Source organism: Triturus cristatus, chromosome 3_1, assembly GCF_964204655.1.
Source record: "Triturus cristatus chromosome 3_1, aTriCri1.1, whole genome shotgun sequence".
Taxonomy (NCBI): domain Eukaryota; kingdom Metazoa; phylum Chordata; class Amphibia; order Caudata; family Salamandridae; genus Triturus; species Triturus cristatus.
The window spans coordinates 745,760,088-745,783,447 of record NC_140583.1 but is presented as its reverse complement, the minus strand read 5'-3'; the positions used below and the strand labels follow the sequence as shown (position 1 = coordinate 745,783,447).

General features: G+C 40.3%; 1 protein-coding gene across 1 annotated transcript in view; it reads right to left on the bottom strand.

Annotated features, from left to right (window-relative positions):
- LOC146860908 (uncharacterized) overlaps nt 1-22,185 on the bottom strand; it is an 850,962-nt gene extending 828,777 nt beyond the window's left edge. Inside the window, exon 1 of the mRNA XM_085644903.1 lies at nt 22,066-22,185. Coding sequence (XP_085501029.1) covers nt 22,066-22,138 — 73 coding nt within the window. The 5' untranslated portion in view covers nt 22,139-22,185. The remainder of the gene's footprint in view (nt 1-22,065) is intronic.
- Between the last annotated feature and the right edge of the window lie 1,175 nt (nt 22,186-23,360).

Sequence of the window (23,360 nt, the reverse complement as noted above, 5' to 3'; positions counted from 1 at the left end):
AATGGGTTTTTAGGGTTTAAGGGCATTTATGCTTCATGGATGGACAGCATTAGAGGGTAGTAAGGGTTTGCTGAGTTCAGGTAAGGGTAGCATTTAGCAGTAGTAAGTGCATCTTAGGGTTTTAGAGATGGGTGGCGTTAAGGAGTAATCAGGGGTGTTTAAGGTTTAAGGCTGTGCTAGATCAGGAAAGACTAGTGTTATGGGTTTGTATAGGATTTCTAGGGATTAGGGAAGAGGTGCTGTAAGAGGTAGCAAGGGGTTTTTAGGGTTCAGGAAAGGCTAGTGTTGAGGGATAGTAAATGGTCTTTTAGAGTTTAGGGAAGGATACCCTTAAGGAGTAGCACAGAATAGGGCTCAGGAAAGGGTAGCATTAAGGAGTAGTAAGAGATTTTTATGGATTAGGAAAGGGTAGTGTAATGGGGGAGTATTGGTTTGTAAGGTTAAGGGATGGGTGCCGTCAAGAGGTAGTAAGGGTTTTTAGGATTCAAAGACAGGTTGTGTTAAGGGCTAGTTAGGAATTTCTAGAGTTCAGGAAAGGGTAGCATTTCGGGGTTTGTCGGGTTGAGGTATCGGGTATACCTCAACCCTTACAGGCAAGGGTAGCATTAAGGGGTAATAAGTATTATTTAGGGTTCAGGGATAGGTATTGTTAAGTGGTGGTAAGAGGTTTTAGGGTTCAGGGATGGGTGTAACCGATTTTTAGGGTTCAGGGATATATAACGTTAAGGAATAGTAAGAGTTTTTAGTATTAAGGGGTAGTACATTTTCTGGCTCAGGGAAGGGTAGCTTTAAGTGATAATATGGAATTTTAGGGTTTAGTGACAGGTAGCTTTAAGGAGTAGTAAGGGGTGTTTACAGTTCAGGGAATGCGTAGCTGCAAGCAGTGGTAAGGGTTTTTAGGGTACAAGGGTGGGTAGCCCTAAGCACTTGCAAGGGGCTTTAGGGTTCACACAAGGGTAGTGTGAAGGGTAGTAAGTGTTATTTTTTGGTAAAGGAATGGTAGCATTAAGGGGTAGTAAGAAGTTTAGATTTCGATTTTTAGTTGTCAGGAAATAGAAGCATTAATTAGTAGCAAGAGATTTTAGGGTTTAGGGAAGGCTTGCGTTGAGGGGTGGTAATGGTATTTAGGAATCAAGGATGTTTAGCATTAAGGAATAGTAAGGGGTTTTGAGGTTCATGAATGGGTAGCATTAAGGAGTGGGATGTTTTTCTGGTTCAGGAAAGGGTAGTTTTAAGGGGTAGTGTGGAGTCTTTAGGGTTCAGTGAAGGGGTAGTTTTAAGTGGTTGTAAAGATGTTTATACTTCAGAGATGGGTTGCGTTAAGGTGTAGTAACAGGATTTTAGGGTTCAAGGTAGGGTGGCATCCAGGGATTTTAAGGGGTTTTTAGGGTTGATAGAAGGGTAGCACTCGAGTTGTAGTGCAAAGTTTTTAGGGTTAACTGATGGGTAGTGTTAAGCCATAGTAAGACTTTAAGGGTCCAGGGATAGGTAGTATTAATGAGTAGTAAGGTTTTCTAGTTAAGAAAAGGGTAGCATTAATAGGTAGGATGGTCTTTTATAGTTTGAAGTGAATTAAATATAACATTAGTAATGTAATTAAAAATAAATAAATATGACATCAAAATTAATAATTGTATTCACTTTTGAGAGCCAAGGATCCTAAAAAAAGTCTATACAGTTCATAAATCTTATTTCTAGGAATTAACAAGGAGTCTCATGTTAAAATATCTCTGAAGAATGGTAAGGAGGGATGTGCCAGGGCTGCAATACAGCAACACATTCCTCCTGACAGCCCTCCTCCATGTGTGCTCCTGCCTGAGAGGAACAAACACCATCATGTTCTTATTATCTAGGAGACATGTGACATTTCATTGCCATGTATTTACCCTGAAGGCCAAGCTGTGTTTTACACAATAGCTAGACTTGATAAAGAGCTCTGGCTCAGACAACAAGACACGGCCCTGGTCAACACAACTTCTGGCCAATTAAAACATGTAAGGCTGTCCATCAACTTGTAGGAGGAGCCAAAGTCCTCCTCTGCAGTACTTCTGAAAGCTCTTCTTAGGTTGAGCATATAGGGTCTGGTGACAGCCATGCTGTCCAGCCAGATCTAAAAACCCTTAAGTACATCAGGCCCGTGTACGGTATGTCCATGAAAAATGTATCATCACTTTGAAAGTCTGAAACAATCACATCATACACTTTTCAAATCACAATTAGTGAATAAAATCAGCTGAAAATAACAAGTAATATTCAGCGAGTCACAATCAGAATGTTTTGGCTCTGCAAATATCGCATGACTAGAAGAAACCTGCTTATAATTCTATTTTATTTTAATGCAAATTCGTATTGAATTTTCAAGTCATTGTTGTGCCTTACGTTTACGCATTAAGAATTGTTTAGCAGTATTATTATTGCTGCTTATCAAATAAACATATTTTTTACAATATCTTATCATACCTGCTGTCTAATAGCTCTACTTATATATTCCTGGTTTCTGCTCACATTTATTAATGTGAGGTTAGAGTGTAATATACAACTGTGTAACCTTTCAACCAAACAAGGAGCGGTTGGGTCATTCTTCGTTGGCATTGTGCATGTCCTCTATGGCACACGTGGCAACAGGGACACACCTTTGTCTGTTCACATTTACTGACTACTACATTTTGTTCAATGTCACAGTAGGGGGGGGTCTATGGTGAAGCATATTCATATTACTTGTGTGGGGTTGCCACTGTCTGAAAACAAGGGTTTACTTTCACTTTCTGAATGTTTGTGGTTACTCTACCTTAGTAAATGGGCACCCCCGCCCCAATAGGCCTCCACATATTCTCTCTCAGAGGAATAGTTTGAGCATGAATATGTGGGTAACATTTTTAAAAATGTTTCTGATGACGCTTGAGTAAACGTGCCCTCTCATTGATGTCACTGGATGTCTGTCAGCATAATTTCTTATTAAGTATGCCTGTCCCTCGCAGCATATTTTCTTTCTGCATTTTCCCTATAACCCAAGCACCGTTTTCTTTTCAACGTTTCTTCATGTTTTTCTCTGTTGATAAGTGCAGATTCCTTTAATGAGTTAACTGCAGCACTCCTAGTTTCCAGGTCCAGGTCCAACTTTCTCAGCTTCCTGTGCCATGTTGGCCTGAAGCCATGAACAGTATTAATACACAACCCTTAAATCATCACTTTAAACACATCCCATTTTATTCTAGTATCCTCCAGTGTCCTCCTGTTCTTGGGAAAATAATTGACTATTGAGTTGATAGATAATTCTATATTCCATGATTAATAAAAACCATTCCAATGAAGTACATGATAAACACCAATGCAACAACACATACAATTAAATCATCATCGCCAAAAATTAAAAGTTCATGAAAATAATTAAAACCCCTTAACATTAGGAAAGCTTGTTTAAGATTAAAAAAAATAAGTTTCAAAGAGAGCAAAGCGACCATCACACAGACACCATTTAAAAATAGAGAAAAAGCTCAAAGACGTTTTCAAGCGTTAAAAGGTGCAGTGGTAAAGAAGATAAAATCTGCTTGAGCTGGACTAAAAAGGGTATACATGTAGTGTGGTCTGAGGCAAGCTTTGAGTTTGGGAACACCATCATAATGGCCGAAAGTCAAAATGGCATGTTGGGAGGACAGGAATGGTACCTTTTGATATTATGGCTATGATTATGGTCAATTGCAGTCAAAACAAATTACTGAGAATGGTACCTTTTGAGATTAAAGTGCAAGTGCTTTCGCCATGGTAAGTTACTGTCAAAACGAGTCGCCGGGAACTAAAAACCCTTATGAACATCAGGCCTGTGTATGATATGTGCATGAAAAATGTATCATCAGTTTGAAAGTCTGAAACTTTTGGAATTAAAGTGCAAGTGCTATCGCCATGGTCAGTTGTAGAGAAAACTAGTTACTGGGAGGAATTTAAGGTGTAAGTGCATGTATAATCTCTCAAGCAATTACTACTGCCCGGCCTCCTGCTTATTTCTTAATCGCTGGCTTTTTACCAAATCCCTGTAAAAACTTGACCATAGCACAATTCAGATCTGCGTCTGTAGGATAAAACCAGGCCAGCACCGCCTCCTTGCATGACCTTAAGCCCCAATCTCTCCACTTCCTTTGCAGAAGCACATGTCGAACCTCCATTCTTGCTTTACATAGGCATAAGACGTGAACACTGTCCTCCGACTCTTCCCTGCATAGCAGCAGATGTCAGACTCCCTGGACTCCTACTCCATGGGTGTAGATGTCTTAAAAGGGGTAAGAGGCCCAGCTTATACTTCAGGAAGTGTACTTTAACAAGATTGTTGTATGTGTCACCCAGGTAGCCTTGAGGTTTTAACCTAATTTAGTTTTGAAGTATCATCCAGCTGTGACTCCGCGTGGACAGTCTGACTTTGTACTCAAGCATTGATAGGCACTGTGAGCTGGATTTGATTCGTTTTTTAAACTCCAAAGGCCTAGAAATAGGTCCCAGACTTTAGTTATGCTGAGAGAAAGCAAAACCTGTTTCAAGTAGACACGTGCTGGGGAGTTCGGCCTGTGAATCAGTTCTTGCCATAGGTGATCTTTTAAAGAGCTCTCAGGTGCCTTCCTTAGCTTGTGGCAGCAGATTGCAAAGGCAGCCTTCTGAGCCAGGGACTGTTCAGCAGTGCCAAACTCCATCCTGATTTGTGCAGGAGATGTGTTTGGTGGTAGTTGGAAAATGGACCTGTATATTTTGAGTACCATTCTATCCAAGGTGGCACAGTCTCTGCCTCTGAGTGCTTCACCCCCTAGGCCAAGGTGCGGAGAATCGTAGCCTGTGCCACATGCAAAATTGGTGTAGGCATTGGACCCTTTAAATTGCTGTAAAGAGACCTTAGACCCAAAGCCAGAGCATTACCTTTTTCCCAATTGGTCCCGATATTCTCCATTCCCATTAAAATAGACACCAAGGTACTTGAAACTTTTTACTAATTCCATTTTTTCAGGTCCAAGAACCTAGGTGTACTTCTGTGCACTTTTTTCTTGTACTATTAAGATTTATTTTCTTTTAATTGTCAGACTGTTTCTTGTGGAATAAGCAAAAGTTGCATCAAACAAACGCTGCAAGCCGACCTTAGTTCTACTTATGAGAACTAGGTCATCTGCGTATAATACGTTTGTTAACTGGAGGCCCCCCAAGTTGGGGGAATGAGAGTTTACTCCATTTAATGTAGAAGTGAGCTCAAAGAGAAACAAATTATATTAGGTCAGGGCCAGGACACATCTCTGCTTCAGCCCTTGTGTTGTTTTGATTTCTTTTGATACATGGGAGCGAGCCCCTTTTTTTTTCTCACCCACGTATCATGTGTAATAGTTTCAGGGCCTTCAACAGCCTAGTTGGAATATTTAAGTCAAGCAAGTCCCTTACTTTGTTCTTGATGCAACAACACCAGCAGGTGAGATTTCCACAAAGGTTCTTCTGGTCTTATTCTATCCCTAAGGTTTTTTGTGTTCAAGACACAACTTCTAAAAGCAGGATTTTTTTTTCCAAAACTAAAAAAACCCAATGACCATGACAGACAAGTTTTATTGTGATCGGCAGGGAAATTTAGTGACAGTTGCTCTGTCCAAAAGAGTGCAGAGTGGCCCTCACCATGATTTGGCAGCCCATGTGTAACTGGACCATCAGGTCAAAGTTTTCTTGGACAGATCCAAGGGAAGCACCATCAGTGTAAACCCTGTGCATCACCTACTTCTAAATGAAGTGATACACCATGAGTTTTGAGGGGTGGGATTCCAACTGATTTACTGTGGGGCTCTCTTTCAGCTAAACTGTAAATTATGGGTTGCCATGAATTCCTGAAGAAGCCGGTAGCTGGATTACCGTCACTCTCTGGAACTGCAAGGTCTGTAAAATTTGGCTAAAGCAGCAAAAATCCCTCTGGATTACTAAAGAAGAGAATGAGGAGTTACTAGCAGCATCAACAACAGAATTCCACCAGTATTTCTTAACTTCTACTGAAGGCATTCTCATGGTTCAGCCTATAAACATTATTGATTTTGAATCCACGGTGTAAACAGAACCCATATTTATATCTCCATGGGTGCAAAATTAATATCCCCATACCGTGGCAAAGAGTGTCTTATGTTTGGATATACTCTCCCAGGCTGAGAGAGCCATGCTTGCACCTATGCAAACCTCAGATGAGAAGCTCTGTTCCACATCATTATTCCTTCAGGACTACTATTCTGGTTAAGAAGGTGGTGTAAGTGGCTGAGCATCTAGACAGTATAACAAACAGGAGTAGCATCTAAAATAGTATCTGACCAGCGCCTCTCTAGATCCCACATCCCTCCACCTACAACTGGCTCCATTGCCTCGGACTCCTATCAATGCAGTCACCATGATGTGACTCAACTTCTGAGAGTAGCTTCTCAACATTAAGCTGATGTTCTTTGTGTGCATCAGGAATTCGTGATGCTACTGCAGAGGTGATATCGGTTCTGTGTATAGAAAATGTGCACTGTTGATGCCATTGGAGTAATGACTGTGTAAAGGAAGACCACACTGTTGCTGCCTGTACTGTACCTGTTCAAAGTGACACAAGCTTGTATTGCTTCTTTTCTTTCTAACAGGACCGTCCAGGTCGTAGCCCCTCCGTTCGCCTCCACGTTCCATGCCAACAAACAAGGGGTCCCGCAGGGCTCTGCGTTGAGCCCCATGCTTTTTAACCTTTATGTCCAACCTTTGGCGGTCCTGGCAAGGAGCAGAGGGCTTACTATTGTATCATATGCTGATGATACACAGCTGGTGGTTGCTCTGTCGGACGACACCGGGGGTGCAGCATCTAAGTTTCAGGATGATCTTACGGCTGTCGCCGAGTGGATGACTGACAATTGTCTCCAACTGAACTCCAGCAAGTCAGCGGTCCTACTGGTGGGAAATCATCAAGAGCTGTGGGGGGATTGGTGGTGGCCGGCCATATTGTGCTGTGCACCTACTCCTAAGCAGGTGGTGAAAGATCTTGGTGTCTGGGTCGACTGGACCTTAGCTTTCAGTTTCAAACCAAGAAAGTTGCAGGGACCTGCTTTGGCATACTTCAGGGGCTTAAACCATTGCTTGGGTTTTTTGACCCATCCGTCGGGCAAATGATCATTCAGGCCTCCATTTTATCTAGACTGGATTATGCCAATGCACTGTACTTAGGGGCAAACAAGACTGAAACCCTAAAATTACAGCGAGTTCATAATGCAGCAGCTTGAACCCTGCTGGGTCTTTCGAGAACCTGCCGTACCTCTAGGGCAATCCGTTGGTTGCATTGGCTGCCTGTTGTCACCTGAGTGGAATTTAAGGTCCTCTGCACTGCATTCAAAATCTTGAAATCTTCCTCTCCGGCCATCTTGTCCAATCTGTTGTCACCTTACTCCCCCACGTGCCAACTTCGCTCAGCGGGACAACATCTGGTGACTGTGCCTCATATAAGTAGGGCACGGTCGGGCGGGCGCTCTTTCTGTTTACTGGCTGCTAAGCTCTGGAATGCTCTGCCATTTTCCATTCGTGCCACGGAGAACTACATGGCCTTTCGCAGAGCTATTAAAACTCATCTTTTCCCCACAGCCTAGTGCCTTATTCTGATTCCAGCCTCTATGTTCTGCTTCAGCGCTGGGACACCTCTTTGCTGAGGCAGCTGTGCGCTATACAAAACATGCTAACATAACATAACTCATGTGGTACTTTTTTAATGTTTGAAAGAAGCTTACTGTGGCATTGGGATGGCATCCTTTCGAGGGGTATGTAGAACGCATAGATGGAATGTTTATTATGTGATGTGGGCAGGTTCCAGGATTGGCGGTCAGTATCCGGTTTGTGTAAGGCAACACCTGTTGCTTGTGCTGCTCCGTGCGTTGATGCATATTTTACATTAATGAAAAGATTTTTACTTACCTGTGTGGACTTACCTTCTTCACATTTACACTGCTGATAGCTATGTGGTACGTGTTCTGTGTGTGCATATGTGAAAAGATTGCACTGCTGCTGGCTGTGGTGCAATGGTACTGTAGGTGCAATGAAAGTTTGACCCTTTTGCACCCCGAATGACCTCTTGATCCCTGAGACTTCTTATCTGTGTCGTAATGGTTCTCTGTGAGGGAAGCTTGGGCTGCCTCCCATTTTTACCCGATCTCTCAGTTTGTACTGAAGCTATGTATTAGAGTGCCCTCCTGCTATCGGTACAGCAGCTTTCTTTGTACGCAAGAGTCACTCCCTACATGCCATGCATACACTTTGTGCGTGCCTAAAGCTGCTGTGCTTAGAATATTGAAGCCAATTTAAGGCATCGATTACGATGGCGGATGGACTGGGGTCTGTCCGCCATCGTGGTGGTGATCGGGACCATCCGCAATGCATGCGCCGTTTCCGCACACCAAATTAGGATGCGACCGCCACCTTGGCAGTCACATTTTGCATTTCAACATTGCGGCAGTGCTGCTGACAGCAGCACCCGCCACAAGGTTGAAAATGCATGTTGTGCATTTCACTGCAGTATGTGGCAGGCACCACACTGTGCCTGTCACTTAGTGCACTGAAATGTAGCGGGGTATCATGGGTACCACCTAGTGCACGAACACCTCCCCCAACACATTGGGGGACAGCAACGCCACCCAAAACCAATCCCCGCCAGCCTTTCCATGACGGTTTTACCACCATTTTACGTATGCAGACCGCTCCGCCAGGCAATCGGTAAGGATTGGCTGTTGCGGTTCCATGGCGGACGGTATTTGCATTCGCCACGGTCACAGTCTGGATCCACCGCCATCCAGATCTGGCGGGCGGTAAATCCACGTTTGATGGCGGACGGATTGCCACTGCATGGCTGGTGGTGGCGGTCCTCCCGCCATCAAAATGAGCCCCTAAGTGTGTGCTTTAGTCATGTGTGTTGGGCTTTCAAGCACCTTTCTTTCTTCAGTAGGATTTTAGATTCCACCGAGTTCAAGGGCTTTTGAAGAAGGCACTTTGAAGCATTGAGGAGCTGTCACAAGGTGATGTGCATACATTATTTCCTATCTCTGTTTTTATCCATTTATTGATACATTCTGGTGTAAATGACAAGAGGCAGTAAATCAAAGGTCAGATAGAGGCCATCACCTGCAGATTCTGCGATCTTGTATATTTACATTTTGATTTTGCTACTGTACTGCTGCAATCCAGAAGGGACTACTCATTTCTTAGTAAATATGCAAAATTTATTTATTTGCAGAATATGTATAGTGCATTGTCCCCGGACAGATATTAAAGAGCTTTACAAACAACCAAACAGTTCTCAGGAAGATCCAGGGCGGCACGATTCGGAATGGAAGGGACCAGTGGGGGCGAAGGATGATGGGAGGCAGATGGGGTGGCAAAAGCGGGGTTCAACAATAGTAAAGCAGCTTAAAATAGGTAAATTAATGTGGTTGGATGTGTCTTTGGGAAAAGCGGGGGGCAGTGCAGGAGGTGACTGTTCTACGTTAGCTGCAGTGAGCTGCAGTGAAGAGTGATTACTCTCCATATAGGTAATATTTAAAGAGGTAAGTCTTGAGGCCTTTTTTTGAAAGACAGGTAGTTGAGGCTGCATATGAAGTGAAGTGGCAGAGAGTTTCAAAAAGTGGGTGTAGCTCCTGAGAACAATTGTTCCGAAGCTAAAACAGACATGAACTTAGATGTGTCTGATGTTAAGGAGGTCTTGCTTCATGAGAGTCTTACGCCTCCGGATAGCATGAGGAGATTGGTTAAGAAGGTGGGTATGTTGTAGGGTAAGGCTTCGCCAGTGATGTATATGATCTTGAACTTGATCTGAAGTTTAAGCCATCAGGCAGACATGATCAAATCTTTTGTTTTTGCCGAGATGAGTATGGCAGTGGAGTGGAAGGTGTCTTTGAGCCATCATGTTAAACTTAAGGCTAGTGTGAAATGGTTTTGTCACAGATTACCTTATAGTCTGTCTCCTCCCACAATGTACTTAAATGCCATGGAAATGATGCACATTTTATGTCCTGGCTGGTGTGCCCCTGATAACCGAGCTAAAGGATAACAGAGAGATACTCAAAATATCCCCATACACAAAAATTGAGTTTTTAATATCGATTTCAAAAATGTCAAAATCCTATATCTATTATTGTAAGTACAAAAATATCGTATATTGATGCAAAATATAGTTGTGCAAAACATCGATTTTAATGTATAAATAAAACATTATATTAAGTATATAAAAAAATAAAATTAACTTTAAAAGAATACATCAGATTTGATATACATTTAATAACTATAACAAAAATTAAACATACGTATATAAAATGTGATATATATATTTACTTTTAAACAATTACTAAACTATTTATTTTAATTTATTTTATAATTGTATTTATAAAAATGTATATATATATATATATATACACACCAATAATATAAAATCTAATATAAAAACATTATATTATAAATTAAAACATTAAACTATTTAAAAGTCTTTAAAATTAAATTTTCAACTTTAGTGAATGCAACAGTAGATAAAGTGTTGGATAGCAAAGGGGTGAACATTACTATTCCCACTCCAGTGAGTGCAACAGTAGAGAAAGTGTTGGATAGCGGAGGGGAAAAAAATTACTATTCCCACTCCAATGAGTGCAACAGCAGGGGAAGTAGTGGATACCGTAGTAGAAAAAAATACTATTCACACTTAAACACAAATATATATATATATATATATTCACTTAAAAAACCATAGGTTTCACACATGTTATAGTTAGCTGGACATTTCACTCGTAAAAAACCAATGAAATTCCCCCGTTATAGTTAGTGCAGGCAACTATAACTCACGCGACCGCAATCCTCTGCTGATGACGTCAGATATTACATCACTGTATTTAGACACTTATTTACCCATGTCTTCTTCCATTAATCTTTAGCTATACATATATTACAAATATTTATTTTTCATAAACACACATATGTCATCAGTGATGTAATATCTGACGTCATCAGCAGAGGATTGCGGTCGCGTGAGTTATAGTTGCCTGCACTAACTATAACGGGGGAATTTCATTGGTTTTTTACGAGTGAAATGTCCAGCTAACTATAACATGTGTGAAACCTATGGTTTTTTAAGTGAATTTGCAAGGTTTTTTAAATGCTAATTCGTATCTATAACGTGTGTGAAACCTATGGTTTTTTCAGTGAATTTGTAGGTTTTTTAAATGCTAAGTTATGTATTTATTAAATTTTTTTTTTTCAGGTTTTTCACCGTGCGCGCACCGTGCGCTTTGCGACCCTCTTCTGTGACCCCCTGACCAAGGCTAGGGGGTCAGGAACTGTCCACTCTGCCCCCTTTTCACGTTCTCCACCTTTTTTTTTCACCCCCTCAGACTGCGAGAGACAAAATGGCGGCCGACACTTCCTGGTTTTGACCGATTCGAATGTTTACCGACATCTAACAACCAATCAGAATTGCGCTCGCGCACGGCAGGGTGCGCGCACAGTGCGCGCACGGTGCGCGCGTATAGATATTGATATGCTTTTAAATGCTATTTTCTCAGGAAATAATGAACAGATTTACACCAGACCTGCAAAAGGTACTTCCTTGACCTTATGGCTACCTCGCTGCCAAATTTCACGTAATTCTGTTCAGCCGTTCGGGCTGTAGCTGCGACTAAAGGTCCTATGGAAAAATGCATGGGGAAAACGCGTTTTGGGACCCCCCCTTTTTCTCGGGCCCCGCTTGACGAATCACCCCGAGACTTTCAGGGTAGGAGCTGAACGGAGCGCCCCATTTGTTTTGAAAATTTCACGAGGGTTCGTCAACCGGCGCCAAAGTTATTCAAAATAACCATCTTCTGGCGACCGCCAGTAGATAATATATATATATATATATATATATATTAATATATATATATATATATATATATATATATATATATATATATATATATATATTTTTTTTTTTTTTTTTTTCAAAGAAGTCGTTATCCCAAGCTTCAGAATAACTTCCAGCGGCACACCAGAGGACGAGTTCAATAAAGATTTATTGCCTCAAAAACAAAACAGTACGACGCGTTTCGGCGAAGCCTTTGTCAAGCAGTTTGACCTGTGCCCAATTCCCCATAGAAATAGGGGTTACCGTTTATGAACAGAGAAACAATACTTCCCAAAGAAAAACGTTATAGAAAAACAGACTGAAATATACATTGCAGGTCAAACTGCTTGACAAAGGCTTCGCCGAAACGCGTCGTACTGTTTTGTGTTTGAGGCAATAAATCTTTATTGAACTCGTCCTCTGGTGTGCCGCTGGAAGTTATTCTGAAGCTTGGGATAACGACTTCTTTGAAAATATACATAGCGGGACTGTGCCCGCTGCTGGCACCGGCGTCGTTAGGAGGGTGAGCGGCTCCCCACAGTGACTTTCGAAAACATATATATATATATATATATATATATATATATATAATCCAAAATATAATACAAATTAATAATCAATATTTAAAAAATTAAAATTACATGTTTAAAACATCGAAAAAGAACACATAACAATAGTAGATACATATAACAAAAACTTACAAATGCTATATATATTAAAATAATAAATACATTTACCAATAAATATTGTTTTTAAAATACAAATAAATGTATGTATTTAATTTCCTAACCTATAACACCACACCAGTGATAAAACACTTCACATTTTTTAATTACATTTATTTACATATTTTAAATTAATAAACAATTCCAAAATTCCTATAATAAAAAACTTATAAACATTAATCTACTACGCACACTTTAATACTATAATTTCCACGATACAAACTAAATCAAACTATCAAATAATAAAAACACATTTAAAACTTATCTTAAAATCACAATCAATTACTATTAACAACTAATAATTAAAGTAATAAAATGTATTTAATTCCCAGCCTTTACTCCTTTTAAAAAAACATATAACAAAGGAATATTTATCTATTAATTAACATCAATTAACAACTATATATTGATTTAACACAAACAACTCACACCATTCACACCTATAAACACCAAAACACACACCTAAAATTAATTACACAATTACCATAATTAATTAACAATTAATTAATTAAAATTGATTAACAAGCAATCAATAATTCATAAATTAAAAGTAAATTACTTCCAACCATTTACACCTACAAACACAAGCCACACCTAAAAATAATTACACAATTACCATAATGAGTTAACAATTAATTAACAATTAATTAACAAACAATTATTAATTGATACATTAAAAATAAATTACCTCTAAAAATGTACACCTACAAACACCACAACACACACCTAAAATTAATTAGACAATTACCATAATCAATTTACAATTAATTAATTAAAAATAATTAACAACCAGATATTAATTAATTAATAATACATTATTTTACACTTTTAATGCTATAAAATATTAATAAAACAAATATTAATAAATACAAATTGATCAATACATTTAAAATAATTAAAATACTTCGCACCCTATTTCCCGATAAACCCACAACCCGCTACGGAACTAAAAGCACAAAATTCATATAAAAAAAATACATTTAATATATTTAGATTTCTTCCCACCCTCTGACGGCCTGACACAGAAAATTGCTGAGTTTACACTCAAGAGTTGTATATGCGTTTCTCTACCGACCCCTGTTTTTTTGTTTTTTTTTTAGAAAGGTGTTGCCAGGGGGTAATGTCTGTTGGGGGCTTTGCCTCGTTTTCCCCCTGCAACAAGGATCTCCTCCTACACATAAAAGCTGCAGCCGATTACGATTGGCTCATGGTGGTAACTTATATGAGGTGCATTATGGTACTTGTAATCAATGAGTCACTTGGCGAACAATCATGATGCAAAGTAGCATGCCACCAAGAGAAATTATGTTACCTAAGCCATGGTACTTATAGTAGCAAAGAAGGGGATGGTACTGAAGCTGCCACATCATTAATTGGCATGACTTCAGTTTGAGGACAGCAAAGAAATGTTACCCTACTTTTGTAGAGTTATCAGCTGTAGTTTTGTCACTCCTGCAGACATTGAACTTTCAGAGCCCTAAGTTATGATTCAGCCAAAAACATGAACATATCAAAGTTTATTTTTACCAGGGATATAAAGTTCTCCAAAAAACAACTCTAGACCAATTTTTACAATGGGAATTGGCAAAAACCTGGTTGCCTCACCTTATTCAGTTTTCTGTGAAGAAAGAAGCATTTAGCAAGTTTGTTGATCTATTTTGTACAAATAGCAAGTACAGAGCCATTTTTGTACAGACAAGCTTTTATCTCAAATGCTGTGATTTCATTTATGATATCATTGGTGTGGTAAAAAAAACAATGTAGTGTAGTAACTTAATTTTATGCAGATTTGAAAAACTGGAAAACTTCTTTGTCTGTTCAAGGTCTCACCTTGATGGAGAACCTTAACATCCCTTACACAAAGTTCTGTTCAGTGAATTACCTTAGTTTCATTATGCCTTGTGCCCTACCTTAGTCTTTACGAAATAAAACGTGCTTGCATTGGTGTGATAAAATTGATGCCGCCGAGCAAGTCGAGAGCAAAACATTGGGCTTAATAATGGTTTGTCCGTCTAGACAATGTGTTTAGGAGGGGACTGACAGATGTTCACTTTGAGGCCTACGAAAATCTATAAAATCTTGGTATTACATCTCGCATTTGCATCTGTTTGCATATTGGCAATACTTCCCTGTGCCTCACTTAAAATATTAAATATTTAAGCTGTGAGGGATTTCAGAACGATCATGGAAATGAGAGGTCTTTGTATAAAAACATATACGGTTAGCCATCGAAATACACCCCGATCAGGAGGAAATGGTACTTTTTTAGGAGTCTGGATTTAAGAAATGAATTACATATTGTTTCGATTTGGTGGACTCCGGCAAAACATACATCAACAATCTATTAAGGGACGAAACCCAACAACTGTAACTGACTGATATGCACTTTTTGAATTGGTTGAAACCTTTTTTTTTGTATAATATGGTGAGATAGTGTTTGAAGAATTATGTTGACATTTGAAGGTTTTTATTACAACCGATAAATCTGAAGTAAACTGAACTGACTCTGCTCTCTATGCAGTGTGCACAGGATACAACATTCTGCCATGCCCTATCCACATTCCATACAGACTACGACAATGCGATGTTGGTATTCTGTACAGGCAGAATCTCTGGCAGACGTATCTCTAGGGCATGACATTTTGCAAAGCACTGTGGGGCATATTATCAAGAAACGGCGTTAAAATTATCGCTGCTTCAGCGGCAGAAAACTGCCGCTAAAGCGGCGATAATGGGCTTGATAATATGCCCTGGAGAATTCCAATAGAAGCCCATGTTCTGGTGCCAACATGGGCTTCTATTGGAATTCTCACAGGCATATTATCAAGCCCATTATCGCCGCTTTAGCTGCAGTTTTCTGCCGCTAAAGCGGCGATAATTTTAACGCCATGCTTGATAATATGCCCCTATCAGTGGTGTACACAGATAATGTCCTTGAGCCATGTCCTGTGTTCAATACCCTTACTCATATCACAAGAACGGCGTGGCTGGTGGCAAAGTCTTGCATGAGCTACGTAAATGAAATGGCTTAACAAAGCCAGTGCACAGTACCCACACACAGTGTACCCAGTAGGAATTGTTTGAAGCCATATCTTACGAGCACCACCAATTGGCATGGTGTGATGCCTGCGCTGTAAACAGTCCTCTCAATGGATGAACTACAGGGTAAAACTTTCATCTTGGGTCTTTGGACGTGTGAGAGTAGGTCTAACTGTAGTACTCTTACAGAAAATACGTGCTGGGTATTTCTTGAAGTCAAACCCTATGGGTACTCCAAATAGGACATGTTTTGTTGCCATGGTCAATATGCTGCATCGCAGACAAACGTGGTTATGCCCTGTTTATTGTGTGTATTGCAAAATAAAATGATGGACAGAGTGTTGAAACTTTTCAATCACCTCAGTCATAGATCTGGGTTTAATCCCACTGGATTTAAGCTAGCCTGGCTGATGAGGGGTGAAACCCCAAAGCTGGTCCTAGGATGCTTGTTTCTGGTCCAGTGAGGACCTGGCTTGGCAGTTTGTGCAGGACTGTTCCCATGAGGAGTGGAGTCAAGACTGATTTGCATATGGCTGTCCAAACTGGGTTGGCATGGTTAGCAAAAGAACAATGGATTTAACCCAGATCTCTTGAGTGGGGGTAAATGTTTGATTTGTTCTGCATTCCGTCGATCATTTGTGTGTCTTTTGGTATTTTGCTGCATGGCTTGTGCGTAGTATTCCTAGCATCAGTTTGTGTTTTTCTTGGTGTGGAACGTCTTAAAGTGTACAATTTTTATCCTTGGGAAAGTTAGTTTTAGTTCGAAAATAAACCCCATTGCAAATGTTTTTTACAGTGGGTTTGGCAGACTCAAGATAGGTACCAGATTAAAAATGTTCAGGTCCTTGCTGCCAATCAGATAAATAACTAAGATTTATGCTCCTTGGTATGTGTGCTACTGATATATGCATGCATATTCTTTGTAAATCTGTGTGGTTTCAAAAAATGATAGACTTTTTTACAAAAAGGCAAACAATTGTTACTTGAAGAGTGTCTTTCTACTTCCTGTCACATTTAACGGGGGGTCATAAGTGCTCTATATTATTTCAGGGAATCTTTATAGGGCATTCACTTTTGGAACCTTCCATATTAGGTTTGCCTTCGACCTACTTAACCAATATGCAATACACTTTCTAGGATATACAATGACAGATAGCTATTTTAAAATGCTTTGCAGAGACTGATGATAATGGGACGGAGTAGTCAGTGATGCAAAAAAAAAAATTCCTATTGATTACAGTGCTTAATTTGCAAAAGTGCCAGTGCCCAAAGCTCTGCTCAGAAGCCGGGTCCAGTGCTGTTAAAATTAAGTGCTCCGGATACCTAGACTGTAGGGACTTGACTCCATCCCAGGCCTCTTTATTTCACTGCAAGACACACCCTGCCTCTTTTATCTCACTTTTGCAGCTTTTGGCTTTCTCCCTTCGTGATAGTTTTTCAGTTTTTTTCTTCCTCCTTTCCTGTTTATGTGTTCTTCCCTCTGTAGCTCTCGGAAAAAGTCTGAAGAGGAAAAACACATGCTGATGCTCCCCATTGTCAACCACCAGCTCAAATTAAGCACTATTTGGCCACTAGATTGAACCACATCACTGTTACCATATTACAGCTGTAATGATGATGTTTCTGTATATATGGTTAGGTTTGTTGATCGATAGGAAAAACAAACATGGCACCATTCAAACCTTCACAAAAATGTATTTTCCCTCAAGTATGTTATGAATTACACTCTTTTTAACTCTTTCCGTGCTCATGACGGAACCACGCCGTCATGAGCCACGGTTGCCGTGTGCTCATGACGGAGTGGTTCCGTCATGCTGCGGCCGTTGGCGGTCGCGCTGCCCACGCGGCGCTAATTCCCCGCCTGTGCGGGCGATTAGCGCCGTGGGCGGAGTCATGACGGAACCACTCCGTCATGAGCACAGCCCAACCGTGGCTCATGACGGAATGGCTCCGTCATGAGCACCGTGCCACCGCGCTGCCCCCCCCGCACCCCCCAGCGCTGCGGCGGAATTTCCGCCGCAGCGAAGGGGTTAACAAATAGGACACATTTCAATGCAAACACTTACTACGCATGCATTTACAATGCACGTTTTACACTGCAACATCCATTGCCACGTATGATTCTACAATGCATGCCATCACAACGCATTTTTAGAAACTACACTTACAACACATTCCATTGCAATGCATACCATCACAACGCATACCATTACAAAGCATCATACTTTTAGGGCAACAGTAGTGTAATTGTTGGATAGTGTAGGGGTAAAAATTACTATTCCCACTCCAGTGAGTACAATAGTAGGGTAAGTGTTAGATAGTGTAGGGGTAAAAATTAGTATTCCCACTCGCATGAGTGCAACAGTAGGTATAAGTGTTTGATAGTGTAGGGGTAAGAATTACTATTTCCCATTATTTACCTTATAATGTGTAATTGCATGCATTGTAGTGGCATGTGTTGTAATGGCATGCGTTGTAGTGCCATGTCTTCTTTCCAATTAGAGAGCAACCTGGAGTTAGGGACTTGAAGTAGGAGGTGGCAGTTTTAAGGATAGTCACATCTGAGTTAATGTTCCCCTGAAAAATGTGATAAGGATAACCAATCTGATATTGAGACTGGACAGTAATACATGTGTATGGTACTTGTAAACAACTCTCCGGTTAACATATGCCAAAATACTTGGTGAAACAAGTAGTAGGTGGATCTGGAATGTGGAACGTTTAGCATGGTACAGCTGGAAAGCTTTAGGACTTTGTCAAACAGTTGGGAGGAGTATATGGGGAATCATGGAAGATGCTCCATTCTGGAATATTGATGAGGATTTAGGCTGCTTTGAAGTTAAGGTATGGATGGAGTTATAAATGTTGAGTAGTGGTAACATTACGTGGTACCTTAAAAGGTGGTGAAGGAGAAGAGCCTCATTTCACTCTCAAGGAGGATGCGTAATGCTTAGAGGAGAAGGGTTGGAAGGATGGAATAGAAGGGGGAGATAAATGAGGCAAATCTTGGTTTAGGGAATGTCAACAAAGGCACGCAAATGCTTTTTTTCAGTTGCCAGGTTTCAATAATCAACACGGCATGGCTATTCAGTAATGAATGGCTGAATTACAATTAGTTTTGCTACTCTGAAATGTGTAAATAAACGCATTGTGAAAGCATTGACCTTGGGCCTGATTACGATCCTGGAGGACGGGATACTCCATCACAAACGTGAAGGATATCCTGTCTGCCATATTACAAGTTGCATTATAGCCTATAGAACCTGTATTACAGGGTACGGGATATTTGTCATGTTTCTGAGGACCTTTGGTGTTGTTGGAAAAAGATGTAGTAGTTGAAATTAAAGACAGAAAATTATGTTTCCTATAGGGTGTTATTGAGGAAATGATAAGGGGAATAAAGCCAAGAGTTGGACCCATACCACAGGCAAATGCATAGGTGAGATGCTAAATGAATACAGCACATGTTCTGATGGTGAAGCCGGAGAAGAAGCAGTCGAGGATTATGATAGAGTTTCCCAAATACCAATTGTGTCCAGGTTTGTAGAATGTTCTACAGTGAATGGAGATAGCACATGCGGTGGAGGTAATTTGCTCTGTCCTGTTGACAGAACTGTCTTGTACATTGTGCACCACTCCAAGTCTTTTCATAGTGGGACAATCTTCTGCCTGCTCCCCTAGTGCTGGCCTTACAAACAGGTTACTGGGAGAGGAGGTATGATGGATTTCCAAGAACACTTCAGGTTAGCCTTTTAGCTTGCTGTCAACATAATAGATGTTATGAAACGTATGTTCCTTCCTATTCGGAAATCCTAGGCACACAACGCTTGGCCGTGCATGTCAAGAAAACATGTTCTTTCAATGGCCAGCTCTAAAGAGATGGTCCTCTGAGTGGGCAGTCAATCTCCCAGAATATTCAGTGAATGCTAGGCCCTTTCTACTTCTGAGTCTATCAAAGAGAACATTGGTGCTCTGCCGCATGCCTACTTGATTGATAATATTTTCTCTAACTAACCAATTAGTCATATTATCACATAACATGTCTTCTGTCATAATTGTCATTTCAATTGAGGTTAAGACACACCTTTGCTTAGAGACAACAGTCTCCTCGCTTGATGCAAGCAATTGAGTTTTACTATGACCATGAGTAATTTTCAAAGCATCCCTCTAGCATCATGCCACTCCAACACCTATTGTTGAACTACCTCAGACCAGCAAAAACCCAAGACTTTTATTTTGTGCTGGCTGTACTCTTTATGTTGCAGATTCCACCAAGTTTTCTTTCTACAAGTCTTACCCATGCATGATCTGATAAAGTGTTATACCTCGGGTGTTCATTTTAATTGACGAGCAATTTGAAAAACCTGACCCTTCAATCATGTTTGACTAAAGTTTGTTTTAACCATGACTGTTTCGAACTCTTAAATCTACTTTGCGTGAATACCTGGTCCCATGCGACTTCATTTTGAAAGCTGGAAGCAAGTGTCATAGAATGGCATGTATATAAACTTCCGCATGTATATAAACCCCAGCCCTGCTAGCCTTTGAGCTCTTGCCAACACTCACTTTCCATCCATGGACGATAGTCATTTTTACCTTATGTTGTATTTTGCAGCTGGTATCACCATTTAGGAATTGATCGGTATGCTAGGAGGACACTTGGGATGGAAAAAGTCCACCCAAGGGGTAGAATTTTCATGAACATTTCTAGCTGATCTTGAAGAATGATTTTAGGCATCTTCAGAAATCAGAAGGACTTGGTACCTTAGTCTCCATTCCGCATGTCCAAGAGATGCATTCCTCAGGGTCAGCCTAGAATATAGCCTTAATACAAGCTCGGACACCAAATCCTCCGGCTCTATAGATACATGCATATACCTTTTACTAGTGGAAGTAAAGATGAAAGTTAAAGGATTGGAAATAAGTCATTTAAAGGAAAAAGTCACAATAACTATCTTCTCCTCTGCACTGAAAATACGCTTTTAAATTACAGATGTAGCTGGATCTTTCTTCGGTATAGACGTTTGTTTAAGACTATCAAAGACATGCGACATAAGCTTTGATTGCTAATTCTTTAAAATCTAAGTTTAAAACTTAAAATGACTCCTCTGTGTAGTCAATAATCCTCCAGCTATTTTTATGCTTTCTACATTCTTACTGCACAACTATATAAGTGACATGATCTCACTCTATCTGCACTTCAATTCTCTGCTATTCGTGTCATAATTGTGCTCTAGCATGAATGTAGCATGTAAAGGTGTATTTATTTACATGCTCTTTATTTCTATGTATTTGCAAATACATTCGCTTTTAGGACATCCACTTTCATGTATACAGTGCACCTTGCTCTTCTGAGCAAGGACTGCGCTACATGAAAACTCCAATTAAAATCAAATAAAACATATAGGGCCAGATGTCCTTAGCTTTGTGTTTGTGATGACCTAATAGCGAATTTTAGCGATTCGCTCTTAGGTAATCATAAACAGCGATGTACAAATGTGTGTTGAACACATTTAGCTATTACCAGTGGATCGCAAATAGGTCTACCTCATTTTTATTCATAAAGCAGGTCGCTATATGCGGCCCATTGGGAATCGCTAAAACCACAGGGATGGTGGGCTGCTGGTGTCAGCAGACCACCATGTCTGTGATTGCTTCTAAATAAAGCACCTTTTCTAAATGCAGCCCCTTCTCGTTAAAGGGAAACAGGATGCAATTCAAAAAGAGAAAAAGGAAAGTTTTCTTTTAATTTTGGAAGAGTAGGCAGTGGGCGTGAGACCGTACCTGCTCTTAAAAAAACTATTTTTACATCCATGCTTAAAGGAAATGAAGTCCCTTGGGGACCCCTTCCTGTTTGCAAAAGGTGCACATTTCGGTCACAAAACATTTGCATGTACCACTGTGAGTCGCTATTAAGAAGTGACGCCCTTAGCACGACCCTTCCTAATACCGAATCGCATATCCATTTTGCGATTCAGTACTAGGTTACTGAATCGCAAATTAGGGTTTTGTACATTCAAAAAGGGTTTTTTATGCTCGCAAATGGCCTGATCCGAATTGGGCCATTTGCGACCTATAAAAACGTTTGTACACCTGGCCCATTGTCCCAAGTGACTGTCCGTGGCCACTGTGCTGAGTACTACACATGTCCTTAATTTGTGCTAATGACATTGGTCAACCTAGAGCTTAAATCACTCCTAAAGCATATGAACAGTCCCACAATGAGAAACCAGTAAATAAAAAATGGTCAAGCTCAAACATAGTAGATGCTGTAGTCTACTCAATTGCATTAAAATAACACAGGGTGTTAGTTCTTAATTCTCATGTTATGCAGTATTCATAAGTGAACATTTAGGTTCATAAGAAAGGTTTCAGAGCCCCTCATTATGTTGCCCAATCCCTTATCATGTTGAAGAATAAAGGAAGCAGTCCTACCGTTTGGTCTACAATAGAGGCCCACCAAGATCAGGGTCCATGCTGATATGAAGACCCTCTGATCTCCCCTCATCTCGCACGGAGTTTGGCACTCAGGTACCAAACTGTACTGCTTTTGGTGTCAGTGCATCTACAGCTCAGCCTGAAGTATTTATAACAGACAACCTGGCCTAAGTCCAAGTAGCTGCGCACATCATCCTGGAGAGGAGGGGCTCTGTAACTTTGACTTCCCGAGCCAGGTGTAAGCCCAGGGAAGGGAAAATACACGTCTCTGCTTCCTTTTTTGCTGCGTTCGCATTGCTTTGTAGAAATGCACTGCAGGTTCAAATGAATTTTGCTTTGTCTGCACTGCTCTGATACACCAAAGAAGAGCACAGAGTCTACTGCATTTTAACAAAAGTCCACTCCTTATTTAGGGTTCGACACAGCACCTAGACTATGCCAGCATCAAGGTCTCTCGTTAGAGGTTTCATCATTGGGAGAAACGGAAACTTCGATTTGGAAAATACAATTCTACGGATTGGCACTTTGCCCTTTTCTGAATTTTTTGTCATCATGCACCATACCAAAATACAGCAAGTGTTTCTCTGCCAGGCCTTCAAGATTAAGAACGGTTGCAGTCTGCCTGTAGCTAATATTTATTTAAGAATGCATCGCTTTGGCGAATTTTCTTAAGAAACGAGGGGCTCGATGTATAAAGCATTTTTGTGGTCGCAAAAGAATCGGGGCATTTGTGACCAGAAAAAGACTTTCTCAAATGTACAAAATGCGATTCATTAACTTGTTGCCGAATCGCATTTTGCATTTGCAAATCGGTATTTGGAAGGGGCCTGTTAACGGCATCCCTTTCAAATACCGAATGGGTACAGTATTATTACTGTACTTGGACCGAATTCTGGTCATAAAACAGTAATACTTTGCCACCAGTTTAGAACTGGTGGTAACCCATTCTCAAAGGGGAAGATTTCCCCTGGGGAACCCTTCCCCTTCGAGAATGTAAATACAAATATTTTTTAAAAGCAGGCTTCTTAAATAATGAAAATGCAAAGTTTTATTATTAATTTTCAAATGCTGCCCATTTCCCTAAAGAAAATCTGGCTGCATTAAAAAAATAAGTATATATATGTATTCACTGAAAAAACCATAGGTTTTAGGGAAAGTTATAGTTAGGTGGACATTGCACTCTTACAAAACCCATGAAATTCCCCTGTTATAGTTAGTTCAGCTAACTATAACTCGCGCCCTCGCAATGCACTGCTGATGACGTCACATATTACATCACTCATGACTTGGTC